A 20,948-nucleotide genomic window follows, 5' to 3' on the forward strand; every position below is an offset into this window, starting at 1 on the left:
AAGGGGAAAATAGAAGCACAGGAAAATCAAAGTTAAGCAAATGGAATCCTGGCGTCCTATCCCAGTAAAAGATTAATACACAAATTAAACTTGAAGAAAGATCATGGTTGGGTTCCACATCTTAAAAATATTTTACTGATGATGTGCGAATTAGCTATCCTATGCTGTGTCGTAACAAATTATTTCAAAATTTAGCCGCACGAAAGAACAGACATTGATTTCTGTGGGTCAGTGACCTGGGTGTGGCTTAGCTGGCTCAAGGTCTTTTATCAGGTCGGCTGGGGAAGGACCTTCGTCCAAGCTCACTCAAGGTTGATGGAAGAATTCAGTTCCTCCTGGGCTGTTGCACTAAGGGCTTCAGTTCCTTGGCATGTGGGCCTCTCCGTAGGGCAGTTCACAACAGGCAGGTAGCTTTCCTCAGAACAAGCAAGCAAAAGAGCAAAAGATGTAGCCCAAGACAGTGTTTGCATGGCCTAATCTTGGAAGTAACATCTATCACGCCTGCATATTTTATTGTTTAGAAGGGAGTCAGTAAGTTCTAGCGTACATTCAGGGAAGGAGGTTACACAAAGGTCTGGATATCAGGCAGGAGGTAGGGATCATGAGGGGCCATCTTAGAACTGTCTACTGTAATGTGTGCATTTGTATGTGTGTGTGTGTGTGTGTGTGTGTGTGTGTGTATTTGGGGTCAAGGAGTGGTCAGTGGTTGCACATGGCATGGGGACAATAGAACGTTGAGTTCTAATAGCTTTTCTTGTTAGGAACATTAAACAGGTAATGATGGAAGCCATTGTCCTTACAGGAAACAGATGGCATTCACAAGTTGAGAATTTGTTGGTTTAATAAAGGGATTATTTCTTTAAAGAAAATTTTTTTTAAACACATCTTTATTTCAGAGAGAGGAAAGGAGGGGGAGAGAGAGAGATAGAAACATCAATGACGAGAGAGTCATTGATTGGCTGCCTAGCCCGCAACCCGGGCATGTGCCCTGACTGGGAATCGAATCCCGATCTCCTGGATCCTAGGTCAATGCTCCACCGCTGAGCTATGCCCCGCCGGGCAATAAAGGGATTATTTCTAAAGTGTGGGTAAGTTTAGGGAAATTACAAGGAGTAGTGGTTTTCTCCAAGGTCTGCAGCAGCCTGGTACATCACAAACCTGAAGCCTGAAGCAGTAAGGGGAGGGAACAGCTATGAGAACCCGAAGAGAAGATGTCCAGACAGGAGTCATGACTTTCCACCATCTGAAGCAGCCAGCCTCTGGCATCTCCATAGGGAAGGTGTCAGGGGGATGCACAGTTGACTCACTTTCCCTGAGGCTCCTGCAGGCACTGCCCATTGGATGAACCCACCCAGAAGCCAGAGGGCAAGACAGTCCACTGATGCTGTCGATACAGGTCAGCCTCCGGGGCACACAGTAATGTGGGGAGACTGGGGGTGCACCTGGAGGGACAATCGGAAGATATCCAGTTCAGAGACCAAATGAGCACTTAGGAGGAAAATCACATCCACAATAGGCAGAGAGAAAGGAACAGGCTTCCCTGACAAGGTGTTGTTTAGAGCAAGCTGGATGGAAAAGTTTGCTGACAGAGGGTATTTAGCATCAAAATAGACTTTCATATAATTGTGTCTCTTCAAGATCCTTCAAAACGGGAAACACATATCCATCTTTATGAGATGATTTGGGCGACACTATACTGATGAAAGGAGTGTGGGTGGCTCAGATGACTTTGAAGGGTTCTTGTAACTTGAGGATTCAGTGTGTTCCAGGAGGAGTGGATGAAAGTCAGGGAACAAGATCCCTTGCAAAATATTCACAACTCTTTGAAATGGAAACGAAGCCACTGCAATTTAGGGATCCAGTGAAAGCAAATCTTCAGGGTGCTAGAGGCTGTGCTGCTGCGTTTGAAGTGGCAGCTGAAGGAGGGAGGTGTGTTTTTTCCTGGATGAGGCAGGATCTCACTCAGCCTGTTTCCATCTTTACTTAGCACCTGCTGGCTTGGAGTGGTGTCGCCCAAGCAATCAGACGGGTGGAAGTGCCAAGAGCCTGACCTCTGGTGCCTGCTGCCCCTCCCCCATGCCCCATGACGGCCCGTCCTGATATAGATGGACAGGGGACTGGTTTAAAATGACAGTCTCAAGTTCGTGTAGGAAGAGAAAGCTAATTCAGAGAAACAGTCAGGCAAGCTTCCTTTCTCTGCAGGAATAATAATATCCCCGTTCTCCATGGCCCACCTGGGAGCCCATTTTGCCTTTAGATCCCGCTGGCAGAAGACCGACGATGACCTCTGTCGACACAGCATGTCCTTCATCCTTCACAAAGCCATTCGCAATGACTTCTTTCAGAGCTATCTCTACCTGCTGGAAAAAATTCCCTTGGGTAAGTGAGTCAGAGCTACCCGATAAGGAAGGAGAAATGACTGAAGCGGCTGTGTGAGGTCGTGGGGCTTCTGGAAAAGCAGTTAGAACAAGGACACTTTTCAGACACAAAGAACCCACGAGGACATTCCTTGTGGAGAGTGCAAAGGCCAAGTGCTGCTTGGCGAGTCAGCCTCTATTCCGGGAGTTCCATGCATCCCTGGGCACAGTGATTTGCTTTTCTGGGTGTTGGTTACCTGAGTACCAGGCTTATAGAAACTAATTTCTGTTTTTAATATTTTCAAGAACATAAAGGTGGGAAAATTAGGTAACTCAAAGATGAGAGTATTAATGCAGTAGTGTATCAACTAAGAGTTAAAAAGAAAAACTAACCAGTAGTAACAGATCAATGTATCCTTGGTGTGTGTGTGTGTGAGTGTGTGAGTGTGTGTGTGTGCTTATACACTCCACACGATCCTTTCTGGCCTTTCTGAGTCAGAATAATAGAGAGTTTAAAAGGAGCAGACTTTAGTTTGGTCTTTGAATATTGAGAAAAAAATTGGGGCAGCACTGCATCTCCATTTTACTTATTTCCTCTAGTTTTCGAGGAATTAGACAATAGGGCAATAAAAAGCTTATCTGGTTTGTCTGCATGACTGTTCTTAGCCTCTGTGAAAGCGGTCACTTCAGGCCACTCTTAACAGCACTGAAAAGGAAATAACTTCCAATTAATGAGTGAAGTGTCCCCCTTTGATTTATATTTCCCTGCAGAGAAAGCGGGAGCGTATGTATCAGCCCCAGTCTGTTTTCTTAAGGTTGCCTGAATGCCCCATTGTGCACTTGATGTGCAAGGTTTCCAGACGTGAAAGGGGCTACATAGTCTTTGTATTGCAGTCAAGAAGCTATATGCTAGCAGCCTGCCAAAGTCTCTTTTTATGAATTCATTTCTGAGGGAATCTTTATTTCTAGACATATACTTTCATGTAATATTTATATATTTCTTATAAAAAATTTCTCAGTTTCTCATTGACCCTCACAGCCATGCTATGGGATATATAGGGTAAGTATCATTCTTTTTTCCCTGCTCTCCCCCACCCCCATCTTATTTTTTGAAATGAGGAAAAGAAAATTCAGAGATTATGAGATCTCATCTAGGTACCAAAGACCAGGGCTCTTTCTGGTAGGTCACACTGCCTATAAATAATTCTCTTAGGACATCAATTACAATAACTAATAAAGGGCAGATGGCTCCCAAGTTTTAAAAATAATTACCAGAGAGAAAAGGAACTCGTCTCTGAAAGTAGTGGAAAATGAATTAAAAAGTAAGAATAAAACAGTCTTTTCTGAAAATCGGATGAAAATTATCTGGGACAAATAGAGTATAATTTACATTTGGCTTCAATCTTTTTTATTTTTCTACCTAGAATAGTCATTTTGATTTGATCTACTTTTTTCCTTTGTGAATGCGCTGATGGTTTATCAATGATTTCCAAACTTAAAAACACCCACATTACTATTAAAATCAAGCCTTTTGATGAAGTCTTCCAGGGAAGGCCAAGGTAAAATACAGGAAGGAGTGAAAATCGTCTGCTCCCTTGCTCTACCCTCTTAGCCTCATCAGTGCGTCCTGGGTTCCCACAGGGTTCTGTAGCACCCACAGGGTTCCATAAACACAGCTGGAAAACCATTAATTGCTTCTAACCAAAGATGACTCCATTTTACTTAGTTGGTTTTCCATTAATGGGTACTGCTTATTTTCTCTGGCCCTATGATTCAGCCCAGTTTCCCCTGAGACTAACAGCCCAGCTTCCACAAGCATCTCTTTGATTTTAACAACTGAGGGCTACTTTAGTCAGTATGGGCTAGGCTAGCCTGCACTAAGAAATTCACCCCGAAATCTCAATGGCCAAACGTGTAGAAGGTTATTTTTCACTTTGGCTACATCATTCCAACATGTGTTATTAGGGGGCAGGGCTATGTTCCGCATCGGCATTCAGGGATCCAAGATGGTAAAGCCTCCACCACCTAAAACATCGCTAGTCACCATGGCAAGGGAAGAAAGGAGCCAAAAGTTTGCCGGCCAGCCCTTAAATATTTTGTTCTAGAAAGACATACATTACATCTGTTTAGAGACTGTTGCCCAGACCAGTCACATGCCCCTACCTGACAGCAAGGATGCTGGGCGATGAGAGGGGTACATGCATATTTGGTCTCTAGTAAATGTTTCTGTCGCAGGGGAAATCATTGCTTTTTAGAGGTAGAAACACCAGACATTTCTTCTTTCGAATCAGTTCGATTATATTCAGTGCAAGAGACATTTATGGAACTCTGTTCTGTGCACTGGAGAAGATTTAAACAATAAGACACTGTCTCTGTTCTTCAGGGTTTTATCATCTGGTAATGGAGGTAAATCTATAAATAACTGTTAATCCTCAAAAACTTTAAATTGAGGGTGCAGGGAAGCAGGCTCCCAGCTCTGTGAATACTCGGATTTTCTGCAGCTTTTTCTCTTCTCATGGCAGAAGCTGAAGTACCTCTAAAGTAGCGAGCTCTACAAGCTCTTAATGGTGCAGAAAGGAATCAGTACATATGTCTCATCTGCCAGGATGACCTGCACCCCATCAGAAGGCTCCCCAAACCCTTGAGGAACTTGCTCCGCCCCCGGTTCTTGTCCCAGGGGATTATAAGGGGTATTCACGGGACGCATTTCCATGCGGCAGTTCCCCTCCCTGTTGGACTCTGGTTGCTGGGAGAGCAGAGGCCCATCCGTTTTGCCCTCTGCTGGTCCACATATTTACCATTTACCGCGGGTCCTGGCGCATAGGAAGAACTCAATTAAAACCTGTGAAGCAAATTAAACGGCTCCTTACTAAAAATGAATGGCAGGTCACCAAAGTCCCGAGTTCAAGTTCTGACAATGCTGTTGATAGAGAAGTCACCTCTGCAAGTTACTAAAGTCTCTGAGCATCACTTTCCTCAAAGCTGCAGGGGGCAAGGGATCGAATGCAAGTAATTAGATAAGAAGTCAATGCTCAATACGTGTTAGTTTTTTCTTTTCCTTCCTTGGAGCCGGGCCCTTAAAGTCACCACCAGGCAGCCTTCCTTAGAACACGTAGTACTACAGACGATAAGCTCAATTCACTGGAGGGAGTTTCAGGCGACAGTGGGTTTAAGCTTTTCCATTTGGAAACGGGACTCAGCCAGCGGATGTGCTCCCTCCCCAGCTCTGCTGGGGTGTTTCAGAGGTGGCTGCCCCTCCTTTTGATGATTTCAAGGCTCCACAGAAGTGAAAATAAAGCCCTTCTTTGAAAAGGTTGGGGAGATCTACTGCAGGGCCTGCACAGAGAGCTTGTTGTTCGGGGTGATTATGGGAAGAGCGGTGGCTGCCCAGACCCTTTGATTCCTTTTTTCCTTCCTTCCTCCTTCCAGCGGCCTGCGATAGGCAGCCGGTCTCACACCAGCCCGCTAGGCAGCAACCCTCCGTCTGGGCGACATTTACTGAGATAGCCCTGGCTGCACTCTCCAGTGGAAGACCCGGCTGCTCCACTGAGTACAACAGGTCTTCAGAAAGAAATGGGAATGAGCCTATACTGTTCTCAGAGTTTTGCGTGTATTATCTCAGCTAATACTCACGACATCCCTATTAGGTGGTGCTATTCCCCACCTTGCATCTGAAGAACTGCTGCACAGAGGCGTTCTGTTCCGTCACTTGCCAGAGGTCACATGCTGGTGGTGGGGGCGGTGGGGCAGGACCAGAACCCGGGCAGCCTGACCCCAGAAGTCTGTCATTTTTAACCACACAATCGTGCCGCCTCCCAGTGGAAAGGGCAACTTGACCGATGGTGTGGGCCGCAGTATAAGTTTCACCACATTTTCCGATTTGATGGGAATGTAAAGGACAGTCTAGGAAGGCCATGGGCTTTCTGCGAGATTGTCAACGAGGCAGGCCAGTGAGTCGGTTCACACCATCTAGTTACACCAGCCCAAGTTCAGTGGAGTGAATGAATTTTCCAAAGTTGGCTGTTCATCAAACAGGAAGGAGGATAGGAAAACAATTTATATAAACCTCCCGTTTGTATGCCAGTGCTCAAAGGGGTCTTTACACATACGGCCCAACCGAAGATGTTCATGTAAGCCACCCCTCAATAATTCCCCTAGCACTGTCCACAGCCTGAGTACACAGAAGTCATTGAATATTTATTAATTAGAAATTGAGCAAGAATCACTACTCCTTGACATTGTTAAAGGCTTAATCTAATGTCACAGTTAGAATAATGGTCCCATGTGGTTTAGCAGGAAGAACAGAGGCTTTGCATTTAAACAGGTGTCGGTTAGGACATGGCTGTAACACTTACTTCTGTGCGACACGGAGTAAGTTACCAAATCTTCTCACTCTCATTACTCATCTGTAAAATGATGATCTTCACCCCTGTCTTGTAGTATCATTGTGAGGCTTAAAAGAGACAACGTGAAGCGACGATGTGAAATTGCCCAGCAGAATGCCCAGCACATAGGTGGTGCCCACCAACTGTTAGTACCTCCTTTCACTTACCTCTTCTTAGAGGAATCAGTCTCTGAGGCGGACATTAAGAACAAGGCTCACCCATTTGCCATCACAATGAAAAGCCAGAGTTAATAAGACCATTTCCTGTAAGACACTTGGAACTTCCAGATGAAAGTCAGCATACAACTGCTAGCATTTTTCGAATTGATTTCATCCCTCACAACTTGTGGGACAGTGATACATTTTTCAAATGTTTACTGTGACCTTTACAATGCAAATGCAGCAAGATCATTTTTTTTTCTCTTTAAAGAAATGAAGAACCAGATGATTTCCCTTTTTATTTAGAAGACTTCCAGATACAGGGAGAGACGGATAAGATATGGGTTTGGATTTAAATAGACCTGGGTTTAAATCTTAGCTGTGTCACTCTTTAGCTGCTTAATCTTGGGCAATTCAGTTAATCTCTTAATGCCTAGTTTTCTTCTGTAGATATAACATTCATATGACATATTCAGTTAGATACACATGCTTAGCATATGTAGTCATATCGACATGCCTGACAAATTATAGTTACTATTTTTTAATTATTTGGGTATGCGTAATTAGCAGGATAGATATTTCATAAACTGTACAAAAAGGGTGAGCTGTGAGTGCTTATGTCAGCTTTTCCTTATAGCCCTCACTATTTTGTTGTATTATTCAAAGTACAAAACAGTAGATAATACTCATTTACTCAGTAGATAATACTCATTTACTCAGTGAACGCTCAAAGGAGGCCTACTATGTGTTAAGCATACCAGCAAGTGCTGAGGCTTCAAAGAAAAGATGTACCTTACCCTGAAGAGGTTAGTGTAGGAGGGAGACCCACACATCACCTCAGGGGAAGGTGGGATACCGTGATAGACACTACAGGGCGCTGCAGAGAGAGGCACGGAGGAGGCAGGGCAGCTGCTGAGTCAGCTTCTGACTCTCCTGCTGCATACCCTCATCAGGAAAAATCTCCAGTACCTGCCCGGCTCTGGCCTTTTACAGCTTGATAACAGGTCAGGTACAACACTCAAGTGGGAACAGACAGGAAGACACTCAGCCAAGTGGCCAGGGGATGAGACATGTGGTGGAAACTTGAATGGATCCTGGCTGAAGTGGAAGGCTTTCCCTCCCTCCCCAGCTTTGTTGGCCTCATTTGTGTTGGAGCCTGAAAAGAATTTAGGAAACAACGAACTAGCCCTCAGCTGAAAAGGAAAAAACCCTCTAAAACTTTCAGGGTAGAGATGAGAAACACCAGACACCTAAAGCATACAGGGAACAAATAAGACCTAGAGGGACTCTCAGGACCATTCCGAGACTTGGTAATGACAACTTTCTAGCATTCTTGCACACCCAGACCTTCGGATTCCACCAGAAACAAGATAAAGTCCCACTTCCCACCTTCCCCTGTTGGTGAAAAAATAGATATGCATTTGGTTTTTTTTTTAAGATTCTACATATATGTAAGATCATATGGTTTTTGTCTTTCTCTGTCTGACTATTCCACTTAGCATGTGCCTTCAAGGTCCACCATATTGTCACAAATGGCAGAGTTTCCTTCTTTTTATGGCTGAATAATATTCCATTGTACCCAGATACTTTTCCCTTTCTTTTCTTCCCTCCCACTCTTCCTTCCATTTTAACCATTACTTCTTTAATGACTAATTGGGAAATCTTTTTATGTAAGGCTTTACATTTCATAAGGGCATTTCCTAATTGGACTTTATTTTCTTATAAATAAAAGGCTAATTTTATCCAATATTCTGTCTTAACTCATTTCAAACCTACTGTCTCAACCTTGCCAATATACCCTCTGGAGATTCTGAGATCAATCTTCATTTGACAAGTAGGTCTAACATCTGAAATAAAGTCTGAAATAGCTATATCCAACCATTAAAAAGAAGATAGCAAATATGTGTGTGAAGCAATTAATATAATTTTTCTTAGAGACATCACAAAATCTTTATTTTCACTCAGGGAAAATGAACTTGTACTCTGTTTTTCTTTCTGTAACAAGTAAACCATTGGAAGGTCTTTGGGAGTTCAGCTCAAAATGTAGGTAAAGGAATGAGTACCATATTATATCAAGAACTGAGAGTATCTAGCCTTGGTCTTAGACTATCCCAAGTTTCAGAGAGATACTGCAATCCTATAAGAATAAGCCACTAGATGTATTTCTCTAACAAAGAGGCATGGGCGGATGACTGATTACCTTATCTGAGTCAACTTGCACCACAGCAGGAGCTATCAGGAGGGGAGAACCTAGGGCTGGCCATGACACCTCATATATCTTTTTAGTGAAATGCTCCTGTCAATTAGGTGAAAATGAGAGCCCAAGCCCATAACCGTAAAAACTTACCTATTGAATCTGACCCCTGCTGAGGTTGGCATTCACTTGTGGTCTAAATGTTGCTGGTATAATGGACCATTCCCATTTCCAGATTCAGGGTTTTAATAGACTCCACCAACTAGTTGACTTAAGCAGGTGATGATGAGTGTGGCTGTTCTGCTGCTTTGGTTGGATCACGGAGAGCTCTGAGCTGTGGCTTGCCTGTGATCCAAGGCAGCATTCAACTCTGGGAAGACTTGATGAACTATGATTTCCTAGCCTGGTTTGCTGAGACATACAGGGAAATTTGGAACAGTCATGTTATTGAGATGGTTACGCTTGATTTTTGTCATCCCTGTTGAATTTATAAGCATTTATTGAGCCACCTGCTGCTTGCACAACACTTTACCAAGTGCTAGAGACGGGAGATTGGTTAGGTCAGTGGTTCCCAGTGTTTCTGAACATGAGGACTTTCCTTTCAATGTTGTACGTTCTTAATCAGTAGCTAATTTGTGTATAAAATGGCAAAAATAGTCTATATATTTATTAATACTTTTAACAGATTTGTACTTTTAAAATAACAATCTTTGTATAATAATATATGTGGGAGATATAGCACATAATATTTTTAGTCTCTAGAAAATGATATACATGGGAACTGATTCCTGTATCCCTTTCAGCAAATTTATGATCATTGAAGGGCCCAAACATTGGCTCCAATGTCTTCAAGTTGGAAAAGACTGATATAACTACACAGATGGAACATATTACAATGGAACATTGCAATATAAGTGTTTATTGGATTTTTAACTTTTAGAGTCAAAATTTGGGACAATGTAATCGTTGTTCAATTCAGAGCCAAGTAGTGCACTAGTCCAATATCACAATCTTGGTGTTACCTGGAGAAAGATGTTCCTAGTTAAGGTTAAATGGATTTTCTTTTCTTATATTCCTTCTACTCAAAATTATGTCATATTTTGATTTGCTTCATATCCTGATCATAACATTTTTGTACTGTTGCATATTTTGCTTGGAGCTTTCAATTATCTTTTATTTTTGGTGGCTCAGATTAAAAATACATTTTTCTTATGATATCACTTGTGTCTCCTTTCTTCTTATTTACTCTATTGTCCAGAATCCAGTTCATTCTACTTCTTGAAGATATTGTTTTCGAAACCTATGTTTTCTGTTGTAATAGAAACTTATTTCTTTCTAGATCTGATAAATATCTGTGATTTGGAGATTTCTTTTCGTTGGATTCCTGGGTTAATTTCATCATCTTTCATCACATATCTTTTCTTGATTTTAACCCTCATTGGGCTGAAATATAGCTGCAAGGAACTTCTGAAGAATGAATCCATAGGCGGTAAATAGTCGTTCACATTTGGGGATTAAGTTTTAGCTTCAAAATAATTTTTCCTCAGAATATTAATGACACTGCTCCATTGTTTTTCAGTGTTTCTGATGAGATTTGTGTTTTTATAAACCTGATTCTAGTCCTTTAGACAGGGTTGCCAGATAAAATAAGATGCCAGCTAAATTTGAATTTAAGATAATCAAATAAGAAATTCTTAGTATAAGTATGCACCATGCAATGTGATATTTTGAGCATACTTACATTAATAACTTATTGTTTATCTGAAATTCAAAGCTAATTTTCTGTCCTGTATTTTTATTTGCTAAGCCTGGCAACCCTACTCTTATTTAAAGATATTTAAATATCTTTAGAATCTTCTCATTACTCTTTGTGTTTTTCAAATTTCCCAAGGATATGTAAAAATCCTTTACTTATTATTATTTTTAATCCATGCTGCTTGGTACTTGCTGAATCTTACAATCTCTTTTGGTTCTGGGAAATTTTCTTATACGATTTCTTTAATAATTTTCTTCCCTCCATTTTTCTCTGTTTTTGAGAATCTTGATCAGCTTGATGTTGGACCTCCTGAATTAAGTTTTTATTATAGCTCTAATCTTTTTACTTCTGTTTTCCGTATCTTTCTTTGTGTTTATATCTTGATAAGTTTATTCACTTTTATATCCCAAAGTTTTTGATAATCAAAACTTTAATTTCTAAGAAGTCTTTGTTATTGTTTAAATTACCATTTTCTTAGCATCTTATCACTGATTTATGAATACAACAGTTCTCACAGCTCTCAAAAAATATGAGCTTTTTTGTATAGTTTTGGTTTAAATTCTCATTGGTTTCCTGAATTATTTCCATTTCCTTTGGGCTCAGATCTACCTTTGTCTTTCAAGCTGCCATTTTACCCCCATGTGTTTGGAAATCATTCTTTATCCACAGTTCGGAATAAAGGACAGGGTCAGTGATTCTAGGTAATGGAGACCATTTCCTCTGTTATATACTTCTTCTCTGAGTAGAAAGGATGATAAGCTCTACATGTCCAGGTACAATCTTATCAGACTTTGAATGGGTGTGAGCAGGTGAGGTGCTTGGAGTCCTCTATATACCAAAATGAGTGGTGTTCTAGGATCTCAACACTAACTGGTCTAGTTATCTTTAGGCAATTCATCTAATTTTTTTTCAATATATAGAGAAGAGAAATATCCCCACTTCCTACCTCCAGGATTATAGCTGTGATGCCTGTTGCTTTTGGGAGGGTGCAATTGTCCCCTCAACGGTTGGTCTGTAGACAGATTTTTTATTAACTCTTAGTTCTTTCTGAACTGGGCTGCAAGTTCTTTAGCTTTGTTCCATGTGCTCTATGTCTTCCAGAAATTTGATGAAATCATGAGTCCATCAATGGCCCCCTCTCATTTTCTTCACTGTGATGGGTGGAGTTTATTAAAATAATTCTTGGCGAGTATTGGGAAGAAGGGAAGACAAATGCTTGCATTCAGCTTACAGTCTTAAACCAGAAGTTCCTCCCTTTCATCCAATTTCTATCATTTCCTCCTGAATATGCTCTAATGAAAATATTTTATATTTGCAAGGATGCATTTAGGTTTACAAAACACACTTAAATGCAGAGTCATTTACCCTTAAGAAGTCAGAACACATGTTTTTCTAAAAATAAGTGTCTTAAAATAATATCTCATATGGTTTCTGAAATAGTGAAATGACACAGTATATCATAGTATAATGTTTCTAGCCCACTACCTGATACAGAATAGCTGCTCAATAAATATTATATATTTTTTATTATTTTATTTCCAGAAGATAGAGCTCAAGCACATTTTCTATAATGTTGGTACAAAGAGGTATTTGGGTGTGAGTTACTTGGAAAAAAGATGAAAAAATAGCTACTCCTTAGATTCTCATAAAACATTTGGAGCTCAAAGATAAAACTCACTGTAAAACTTGTGACATTTATATTCCACTGTAGCAAACACTATTAAACTTTTTAGTACAGTGATAAGGTATAGTTTTATTAAACCATAGGGTATTAAACTATGGAAAATGCCACATGATTATGATTTATACATATATAACAGAAGTTCAGAGGGGTTAAGAAGTTTCCCCAAGGTTAAAAGCAAGTAAGTCACTGAGCCAACTCAGACCCAGGTCTTCGAAGTTCAAACCAGTGCCTGTTCCTCCAGAACATAAATATGCAGGCTTCTAAGAAGAAATTAATGTGTGATAAGATTGAATTTGTTCTGTCATAGAAATATTAATAAGTATTAATGTTTCATTTGCAGTGAAATTGTATGCTTTAACAAGTCAAGTCATCAATGGTGAGATGCAGTTCTATGCCAGAGCTAAACTCTACTACCAAGAAGTACCAGCTACAGAAGAGGGGATGATGGGAAATTTCATTGAATTGTCCAACCCAGATATCCAGGCCTCTCGAGAATTCCTTAGAAAATTTGTTGGGGTGAGTTATCCAACCACAGCTTGGTGAGGAGGCAAAGTCCTTGCAAGCATTGAGCTCACATGCTTCTGTGTTGTGACTTAAGTCATACTAAAGCCGTATGGTGCAGCCAAGAGTTTAGCCTGAAAGCGTGCTTTAAACTGTTCAGAAAGGATGGGTGACATCAAAACACTGGTTTATCCCACTTGGCATTTCTCTCTCCTAAGCACCATCTAATCGCTCATGCTTCAGGGGAAGGTGAACTAGCAGTGCTAATATTACAATTTGGAGGTTAAGAAGACATCTCTTTTAGAGTCTCATAGATAAACTAGTTAACAATCAAGGGATTGATGAGAGATCATGCCATTTGGGATCCTGGGGTGATTTATTGATTACCTCTCACAAAAATTTGATGTGGTAAGGGAATGCATGCTTATGTTTGGTTTAAAAATGATAAGTACATTAGAATCTCTTTATATTATTTTATACATAGTTCAGACACTGCCTTGAAAGACTGTGATCCCTTTGTAGTCCTGTGTTGGGTGAAACTCTACTTCCTTACTTCCATGTCATATGGAGACAGTATAGAGTAGGGGCCAAAATCTTGGGCTCTAGAGTCATTATGGCTTCTTACTTAGTGTATAAGAAACCTTGGGCTTGTCACTTAAGTGCTCTGAGCCTCAGTTTTCTTACCTCTGATCAGGGCATAAACATACAACCTGCCCCAATGGACACGTGATGATCAGATGAGATCAATGTGTCAAATGCTTGCTTTAGTGCACATAATTATCACCCAACAAATCTAATTTACTGCTACTGCTACTAACAACAGGCTTTCCTAAAACACATTCATTATATTTTAAGGAGCTTCATTTAGTTGTCAGAACAATGAAGCTGCCGTTGGTCCTGCTGACGGTATAAAGTCCTAACTGGCAAGCAGGTTTTGTGCCAATTCATTCTGAAGTCATTTGCTTGAAACTTGGAGCTGATTTTATTCTGATAAAGGAAACATTGTAAATATTACAAATATTTGGGGTTAGGTTGTCAGTTTACTTAATAATATTAAGACTATCCATAGTGTTGAGGTGAAGTTCTCTTCCCAGCCAACTTCCCCGGAGCACCGAGTGTCTAAGTAGAAAATAGGATCAGGATGGAGTGCCCATTGGGGCCAAAGTGTCTGGACATCAACTGCAGCCATAAGGACTACGGAGCTGGGGCTGCTGGCCAAGGCTGTTTATAGGTCAGGTTAACCTGGAGTATTTCTAAATCAGTGTCACTGACTGATTTCCCTGAGCGCTTTTCTGAGAATGGGCAGCCACTCTGCTAAACTCATTAGAAGCATCTCTAGTTTATTCTTTACAACAGTTCTAGGAGGTAAGTACTGTTATTATCCTTGCTTTTACAGTTGTGGAAACTGAGGCTCGGAGAGGTTAAGTTGTCAAGGTTACACAGCTGGAAAGAGACAGAGCTAGAACTTAAGCCCAGACAGCTCTGTCTGACACCAAACTCCCTGCTCTTAACCATGACATATTTTTTCCATTTGTCTCATGAAGTAAAAAAATCCCTGCTTTTTAAATTTTTTTTTTTTTTTTTTATGGACCACAGACTTCAACCCTCCTCCAGTCTGGCCGAGAGCAATGCCTCCTGCTTGCCCGGTGGTGAGGCTGACTTTGATCCCAGTGCATTTCAGAGGCTTAGTTAGTAATCCAGCTGTCTTGTCACTCCGCGTGGAATGCCAAGCTGACCACAGGGATGCTGGTCTGACAGGGCCCATCCACACGCCCACGGACTTGGGAAAGGAAATAGCCTGGTGCTTGCATATTTATGTTGGAAAGAGTGAGCTGCTCTTTTCAAACAAATATGAGGAGTCCTTCTTAGCAGACAAGACTCATTGTGAAGCTGTGGCCTCTAAGTACAAACATGGTCTTTTTTTAAAGAATGACATTTTGGTACTTTGACCTTAATAATCTGCTAAATGAGTATCCAGGTCAAGGTACAAGTAGAGAAGGAATATGAGGATCTGACATGATTTACTCTTGTGTTAATCAGGGAAAGTCAGATTGTCTAATTCAAAGTTTAGCTTTCCTTTCAACACTTAGTAACATGGGACTGTGGGAAAAGGTGTTCAAACTTGTTGCAAATGTGTTAACTTTAGCAAATAAATGATACCAAGATGATGTCCATGACACAGCTGACAACTTTCCTCCGTTTTAACTTTCTTGGGGAGGGGGATGGCAATTTGTAAAAAAATATCAGTATTTGCTGGTATTTCTCTTTTGACATTTCTCAGAGATTGCACAACTAAAAACTCTGGGTCTAACTTGATATGTATACTTCATGGTTTTTATACAGTGACCTTTAGCACTTCCATTTTAGTTTTAAACTCCACTAGATGAACTTGATATAATGTTCTTCAAAACAAAATATATGTGCAGAATCAAAACTACAGTGAAATTCCTATGAGTATTTTACTATGTTATAGGAATCCATATGTATAAGGATAGCAAGGGCATCAGATCTCAATACAGTCACTGCTCCGGACATTTGTGGTGTCCAAGAAGCCGTGATGCCGTCCCTGAGACCAGTCTTTAAATACCCCTTCCCGGAGGAGCTGCGTGAGGCTGAGACAGAGAAAGAAACGTGGTGCCAGCATATGGGAGGCAGTGCCAACTATGTGGAGTGGCAGGGAGTAGAGAGAACTAGGCGACAGCGGCGAGAGGCGAGAGGTACACAGGATTCTAGTGAAAGGCACCTTTTCTATTTGTAAACAACCATCATTTCAAGAATAACAGTAGTCAATACCACGTGTCTAAACTGGTGAAAAAAATACAAATCAGAGTAGGAGAGTTTTCCAGGGAGTTCTATTTCAAACGCTTCACTTCTCCTGGCCTGTTTCTTTGCCTGCGGACGTAGGAGAATCAGGCATGAGTGGTTTAAAACTCTAGGGTTGTGCTGAGGCCCTTCGAGGGCCTCTCAGGAGAATGACAGGAACGCTGAGAGTGTGAGGCCCTCCTCACTGTAACCAGGGGAGCTTCAGCCTGATTTGTCCACTGAGAAAAAGGAGTTCAGCTGTTAGAATCTTCTTGAAATCAACCCTCTGGCATATTGCTCGGAGGCCTCTCTGCTTTATCGGTCCATGGTTCTCCTTCTAAAACCACCTGCTATAATCATGTGAGCAACATGATCATAGAGGCTGGGGGCAAGTAATGATAAGAAAAATTTGTAATGATAATCTCCAGTTGAGCACACACATTTCTACTGGACATTTTCCGTAGCTTATAATAATCTCCCTGTTCTCCCCCATCTTCTTTATGTTATGAATTTACTTAGAAGCTGCTTCTTTTACAGCTGTTCCAACATAAGCCTTTAGTGTAGGCCTTTTTTCTAAATTAGTTTAAGTTATAAGATTTGAACGTGGGAGGTGGCATAGCATAAGTAGGAATGGCAAACAAATGTCCCATGGATTACCATGGGCCCTTCCCATACCCAAGGCAGACATCACCAATCAATCACAGGTCTCTTTCCTGCTGAGTGTGAATGAAGCCTTGGAATTCCTTTCGACGCGGCATTAGACAGACACTACTTAGGAAACCAGAGTTGGTAGTTGAGGTGACAACCCTAAGGATGAACTGGCTTTGGAGTCACACAGTTCCCTATTCAGATTTAAGTTCTGGCATTAACTGTGTGGCATTAGAAATCAAAGTTTCCTCACCTCCAAAGTGGGGAATTATCATTGTCTTATGGACTTGCTTTGATTATTCTAGTTACAGATGCAAAGAGCTTGCTACTTATAAGCGCTCAGTAAATCAGGGACATTATCGTTCCATTTGGAAAAGCCACACTTGCTTCATTTTCTTCCTTGTGTACTTTTCTTACTATGAGGAAGGCCTTCTGGGTGGACCGAAAAGCACATTTCTGATCTTTCCTTCTGCTCAGATTTCACCTTTTGATCTTTAGCCAAATGTGGTTTTCTTGTGTGTTTTTTTTTAAATCCTTAAAAGTTCCCGAAAAATCAAGAGTAGACTTTCTTCTGGAGATCTTTATTGGCAGCTTCAAGTATCCTGTTGCTGTCATTTCTAGCACAAAACCTCCTCAGCGCCAGTCCCAGTTGTGGCCCAATCAATGATATCAGCTGAATCTTTGAGAGATGGATAGATATGTATAGGTATCTCAAAGATTCAGCTGGCCATGTATGTGGGCATATTTGTACATATCACTTTATAGAAGTAAATTTGAGAAAGTTTACATTGGTTGATTTCCCCTACCTTCACCACCTATCTATCCATCCTTCACCCTCATTTTTAAGTATGCACAGACATACTTTAAAAAATTTAGGGGGTTTTATGTCAAGTGAATCATGCAGTGTCTGGTACAAAAGCAGAGAACAGTTTTTAGCATTAAAAGACACAGGACACTTTGCTGCAATCACCTTTTATGCACCTGAATGCACTATATGGCATTCAGGGCCAGGTTTAAAGTAAAATCCTGGCCTGAGAATGAAGTAAAATCCTAGTATTCCCTCAGCTCAGGTCCTAAAAATTACCATCCATACCAGAAGAGTAGATAATTCAGAGCCCCCCAATTCAGTTTTGAAAAAAACTAAAATTTCAATTTTATCAATATGAATTGTGTTCATTGAATAAATTTTAAAAGTACTTTTAAAACTCAGGAAGGCTCTCACTTCTTTGCTTTTTAAAATAAAGTAATAAGCTATAGTTTAGGTCCATTTAGCAGTGGGTTTGACCCAAAGTTACAGTTAACAAAGTTCTATTTTCATAGGGCTTTCAATGACCCATTTCTTAGAGAAAATTACCAACACATGAATTCCTAAAATTGTATTTTTTTGAAATTTCTTTAAAGACCTCTATTTGGGTAAAGTAAAGAAAGGAAAAACTAGAAGTGTTTGGGCATGTTTTGGAAAAGGTAGTTGAATGTTCTATAACCTGATTGTAAGTATGTGCCTGTACACATTTGTCTGAACTCACTGAAAGATACTCTTAAAATAGTGCATCTTATTACATGAAATCGACCTAAATAAAGTTGACTTGAAGAGGTAATTAGAGTGTCCGAGACTCAGAGTGTCTGTACCTTTGTGCAGGGGCCGGGGAGAGCCGGGACGGACTGTGCCTTGGATTGCGGCTCTGGGATAGGAAGGGTCAGCAAGCATGTCTTGCTGCCAGTTTTCAACAGCGTGGAGCTGGTGGACATGATGGAGTCATTCCTCCTCGAAGCCCAGAACTACCTGCAGGCCGAAGGAGACAAGGTCGAAACCTACCACTGCTGCAGCCTACAGGAATTCACTCCCCCGCTGGGGAGATACGATGTCATCTGGATTCAGTGGGTCTCTGGTTAGTCCTGCATGGCCTCACACCTGCCCTCTCCCTTCCCCACAAGGAGAAGACGACCCCGAGGCTCATTTGAGGATTTGCAGATAGGGAACAGGGATATTAAGGAAGATCTAGCGGTCGTTGTGCCTAGAGGGGTTAGCTAGCCTTAGGCCTCCTGGGGACGCCTACAGAGCTCTGGTCCTGATTTCTCCCCGGACATCCTCTGGATAAGCCTGACAAGTTCTATCCTTAGGGATGGAGTGCCTTTGGTCCAACCTAAATTCTAGAAGAAACCTAAATACTTGAAAAACTTAAAAAATTGGGGCCAAAAAAGGTTTATTCCTATTTACAGGCAAAACTAGAATTTCTTAGATTTAAATCTCCAGGAAATGAGACAACAGCAAATTAGATTTGTGTGCGTGCGTGCGTGCGTGCGTGCGTGTGTGTGTGTGTGTCTCGGAGGCACAGATGAGTGATAGAGTTGGGTTGTAGGGAGGACATGGAGGGGACCCATGGGACAGGTAACAGTTTATCTCATGCCCATGAGGTAGACAGCCCAGGTAGTATAATATCTATTTTACAGACAGGGCACTGAGGCCCAGTAAGAGGGTGACTGTCCTCTTCCCTAAATCCTCAAAGCCTCCTACAGTGAAAACAATCCAGGCTATTAAGAAATTCATGACTGAGTGAACAGAGGGTCCCCTGGTTCTTTCCTCCTCACTTTCTTTCCCACCCACCGTTCCCCCTGCCTGCCCACCTACTTGGCCTCGTCTGTAGGGTACCTGACCGATAAGGACCTCCTTGCATTTCTTTCCCGGTGCCGAGAGGGCCTGAAGGGACACGGCGTGATCATCCTGAAGGACAACGTGGCTCGGGAGGGCTGCACCTTCGACCTGTCTGACAGCAGCGTGACCCGGGACATGGGCGTCCTCCACAGCCTCATTCGGAAGAGCGGGCTGCTGGTGCTGGCCCAGGAGAAGCAGCGCGGCTTCCCCGAGCAGTGCGTCCCGGTGTGGATGCTCGCGCTGCACGGCGCCGGGCGCCCCGGGCCGCAGCGCGCACGGGCTGCGACGGGACCGAGGCGCCCCCCTCCCGGGGGCACCTTGCAGTTCACGGAGGGATGGAGAGAAGGGGTGCAGCGCGTGTCTGGAAATGACTGGTGATGTTGTGTGCACACTTTCCACCAATTAGAGAAGAACATGCAAACACTCTGGATTTTCCGGAAGATAAGTGGAGCGAAACATCAGAAGGAATGATTGTATACACTAAACTGTACAAGTGTGCACAGAAAGGGAGCAATGTTCACAATTCTACACTGCCCGGTCCCTGAAGATTGGCATTATAAAAGGCAGAGTAAGGTCTAGGCCCTTCTCTCTGCACTCATGCCAGATACCTTACACTTCCTTCCTCTTTGGGACTACTGCTTCTCTTAGACAAAAATCTCCCCCTAATTAAGAAGGGCAGTCAAAATAATCTTGTGAAAACAAGCCCATTACTTAATTTGGTCTTTAGTCTTTCTCTCGACAGAAAATGTATATGGTTTCACTTTCTATTTTGGGTCAGTTCACCCCCCAGTGATGTCGGATGGATGTAACTTGATAACAGAAGGCTGCATTTCAGTGATGGGGAAGCCTCTCTCCTTTCAGGAGAAAATGTTGTATCCTTGAAATTTCAGCTGTGAACATATAAGTACATGTCACTGATAATCTAATTTTAGTCATTGGCTCTCAATGCTGCTTGCTTCCTTGCGGCTGCTCCTGTTTCCTTGGTTGATATGAATGCACATTGGAAAGAAAAGGGAAATGATAAATCTGAAAAGTGAACAACCTGGATTAATTTAAGGCATTGGTTAAGTTAAAAATAATAAAATATCTTTTACAACCAAATGTAATTTAATTTTAACTGCTTTTGTCTTTAAAACACTCCATTATCTTCATGTTGAAGCTCACATTTGTATTTTGATCTATATATATATTTGCTATATATAAAAATATGTTTGTATTTTGATGTATGAGTCTTCTATGAAATGCAAAGAATTAATTTAAGCAAAGAAGGTCTGTTGCATGGATATGCTATCACCATGAAAATCATATCTGCAAGGCGTAGCTCTAACGCAGGAGAAAACAAGCATTATAAAACATTTACTACCTTGGTAGTTTCATTTCTGTCCTGGAAAATGGTGCCACTTACTCTGTCCCTGGCACCTATTGTATGTTACCCCACACTCTAAGGTAACTTAACCAAATATGAGGTAGAGCCTTTAGTGAATGAGCCAGAGAGCAGAACCAAGTCAAATGGTGAACCATTACCAAATGGATTGAGTATGGCAAACTAGGGCACTTCAGTTTTAATCCTCCGTGTTTTGGAGCAAATTAGTTGAATCTTCTTTTTAGGCCCATCCAGGAATTTTCTTTTTTACAAACAACAGCACTCTTAATTCTCTTGCCTCTTGACTTTCTGCTTTGCCAATACTCAGATACTGATGGACACAATTATCAATTTCCTCTGCTCCTGGGCTCCTGAGCTTATGGAGGAAATAGCATAATTGTCCTTTGGATATAGATATATGACCTTTAACTCGGCTGAGTCTTTGAG

At 41.5% G+C, this 20,948-nt stretch overlaps 1 protein-coding gene across 1 annotated transcript; it reads left to right on the forward strand.

Moving 5' to 3' along the window:
• The first annotated feature begins 2,186 nt into the window (after window positions 1-2,186).
• NTMT2 (N-terminal Xaa-Pro-Lys N-methyltransferase 2) lies at window positions 2,187-19,516 on the forward strand. The gene is made up of 4 exons (XM_016221326.2): window positions 2,187-2,379; window positions 12,875-13,050; window positions 18,125-18,374; window positions 19,131-19,516. The coding sequence occupies exons 1-4, from the start codon at window positions 2,226-2,228 to the stop codon at window positions 19,514-19,516; spliced, it is 966 nt and encodes a 321-aa protein (XP_016076812.2). The 5' UTR covers window positions 2,187-2,225.
• Window positions 19,517-20,948: the final 1,432 nt, after the last annotated feature.

This window comes from Miniopterus natalensis, chromosome 19 (genome assembly GCF_054644295.1).
Source record: "Miniopterus natalensis isolate mMinNat1 chromosome 19, mMinNat1.hap1, whole genome shotgun sequence".
NCBI classification, from domain to species: Eukaryota; Metazoa; Chordata; class Mammalia; order Chiroptera; family Miniopteridae; genus Miniopterus; species Miniopterus natalensis.

Bases quoted from the DNA above. Each gene is read 5' to 3' on its own strand.
- NTMT2 (XM_016221326.2), top strand. From the start codon at position 2,226: ATGGCCCACCTGGGAGCCCATTTTGCCTTTAGATCCCGCTGGCAGAAG. The intron at 13,051-18,124 runs GTGAGTTATCCA...ACCTTTGTGCAG, and splicing joins TCCTTAGAAAATTTGTTGGG to GGGCCGGGGAGAGCCGGGAC. The intron at 18,375-19,130 runs GTTAGTCCTGCA...CCTCGTCTGTAG, and splicing joins CTGGATTCAGTGGGTCTCTG to GGTACCTGACCGATAAGGAC.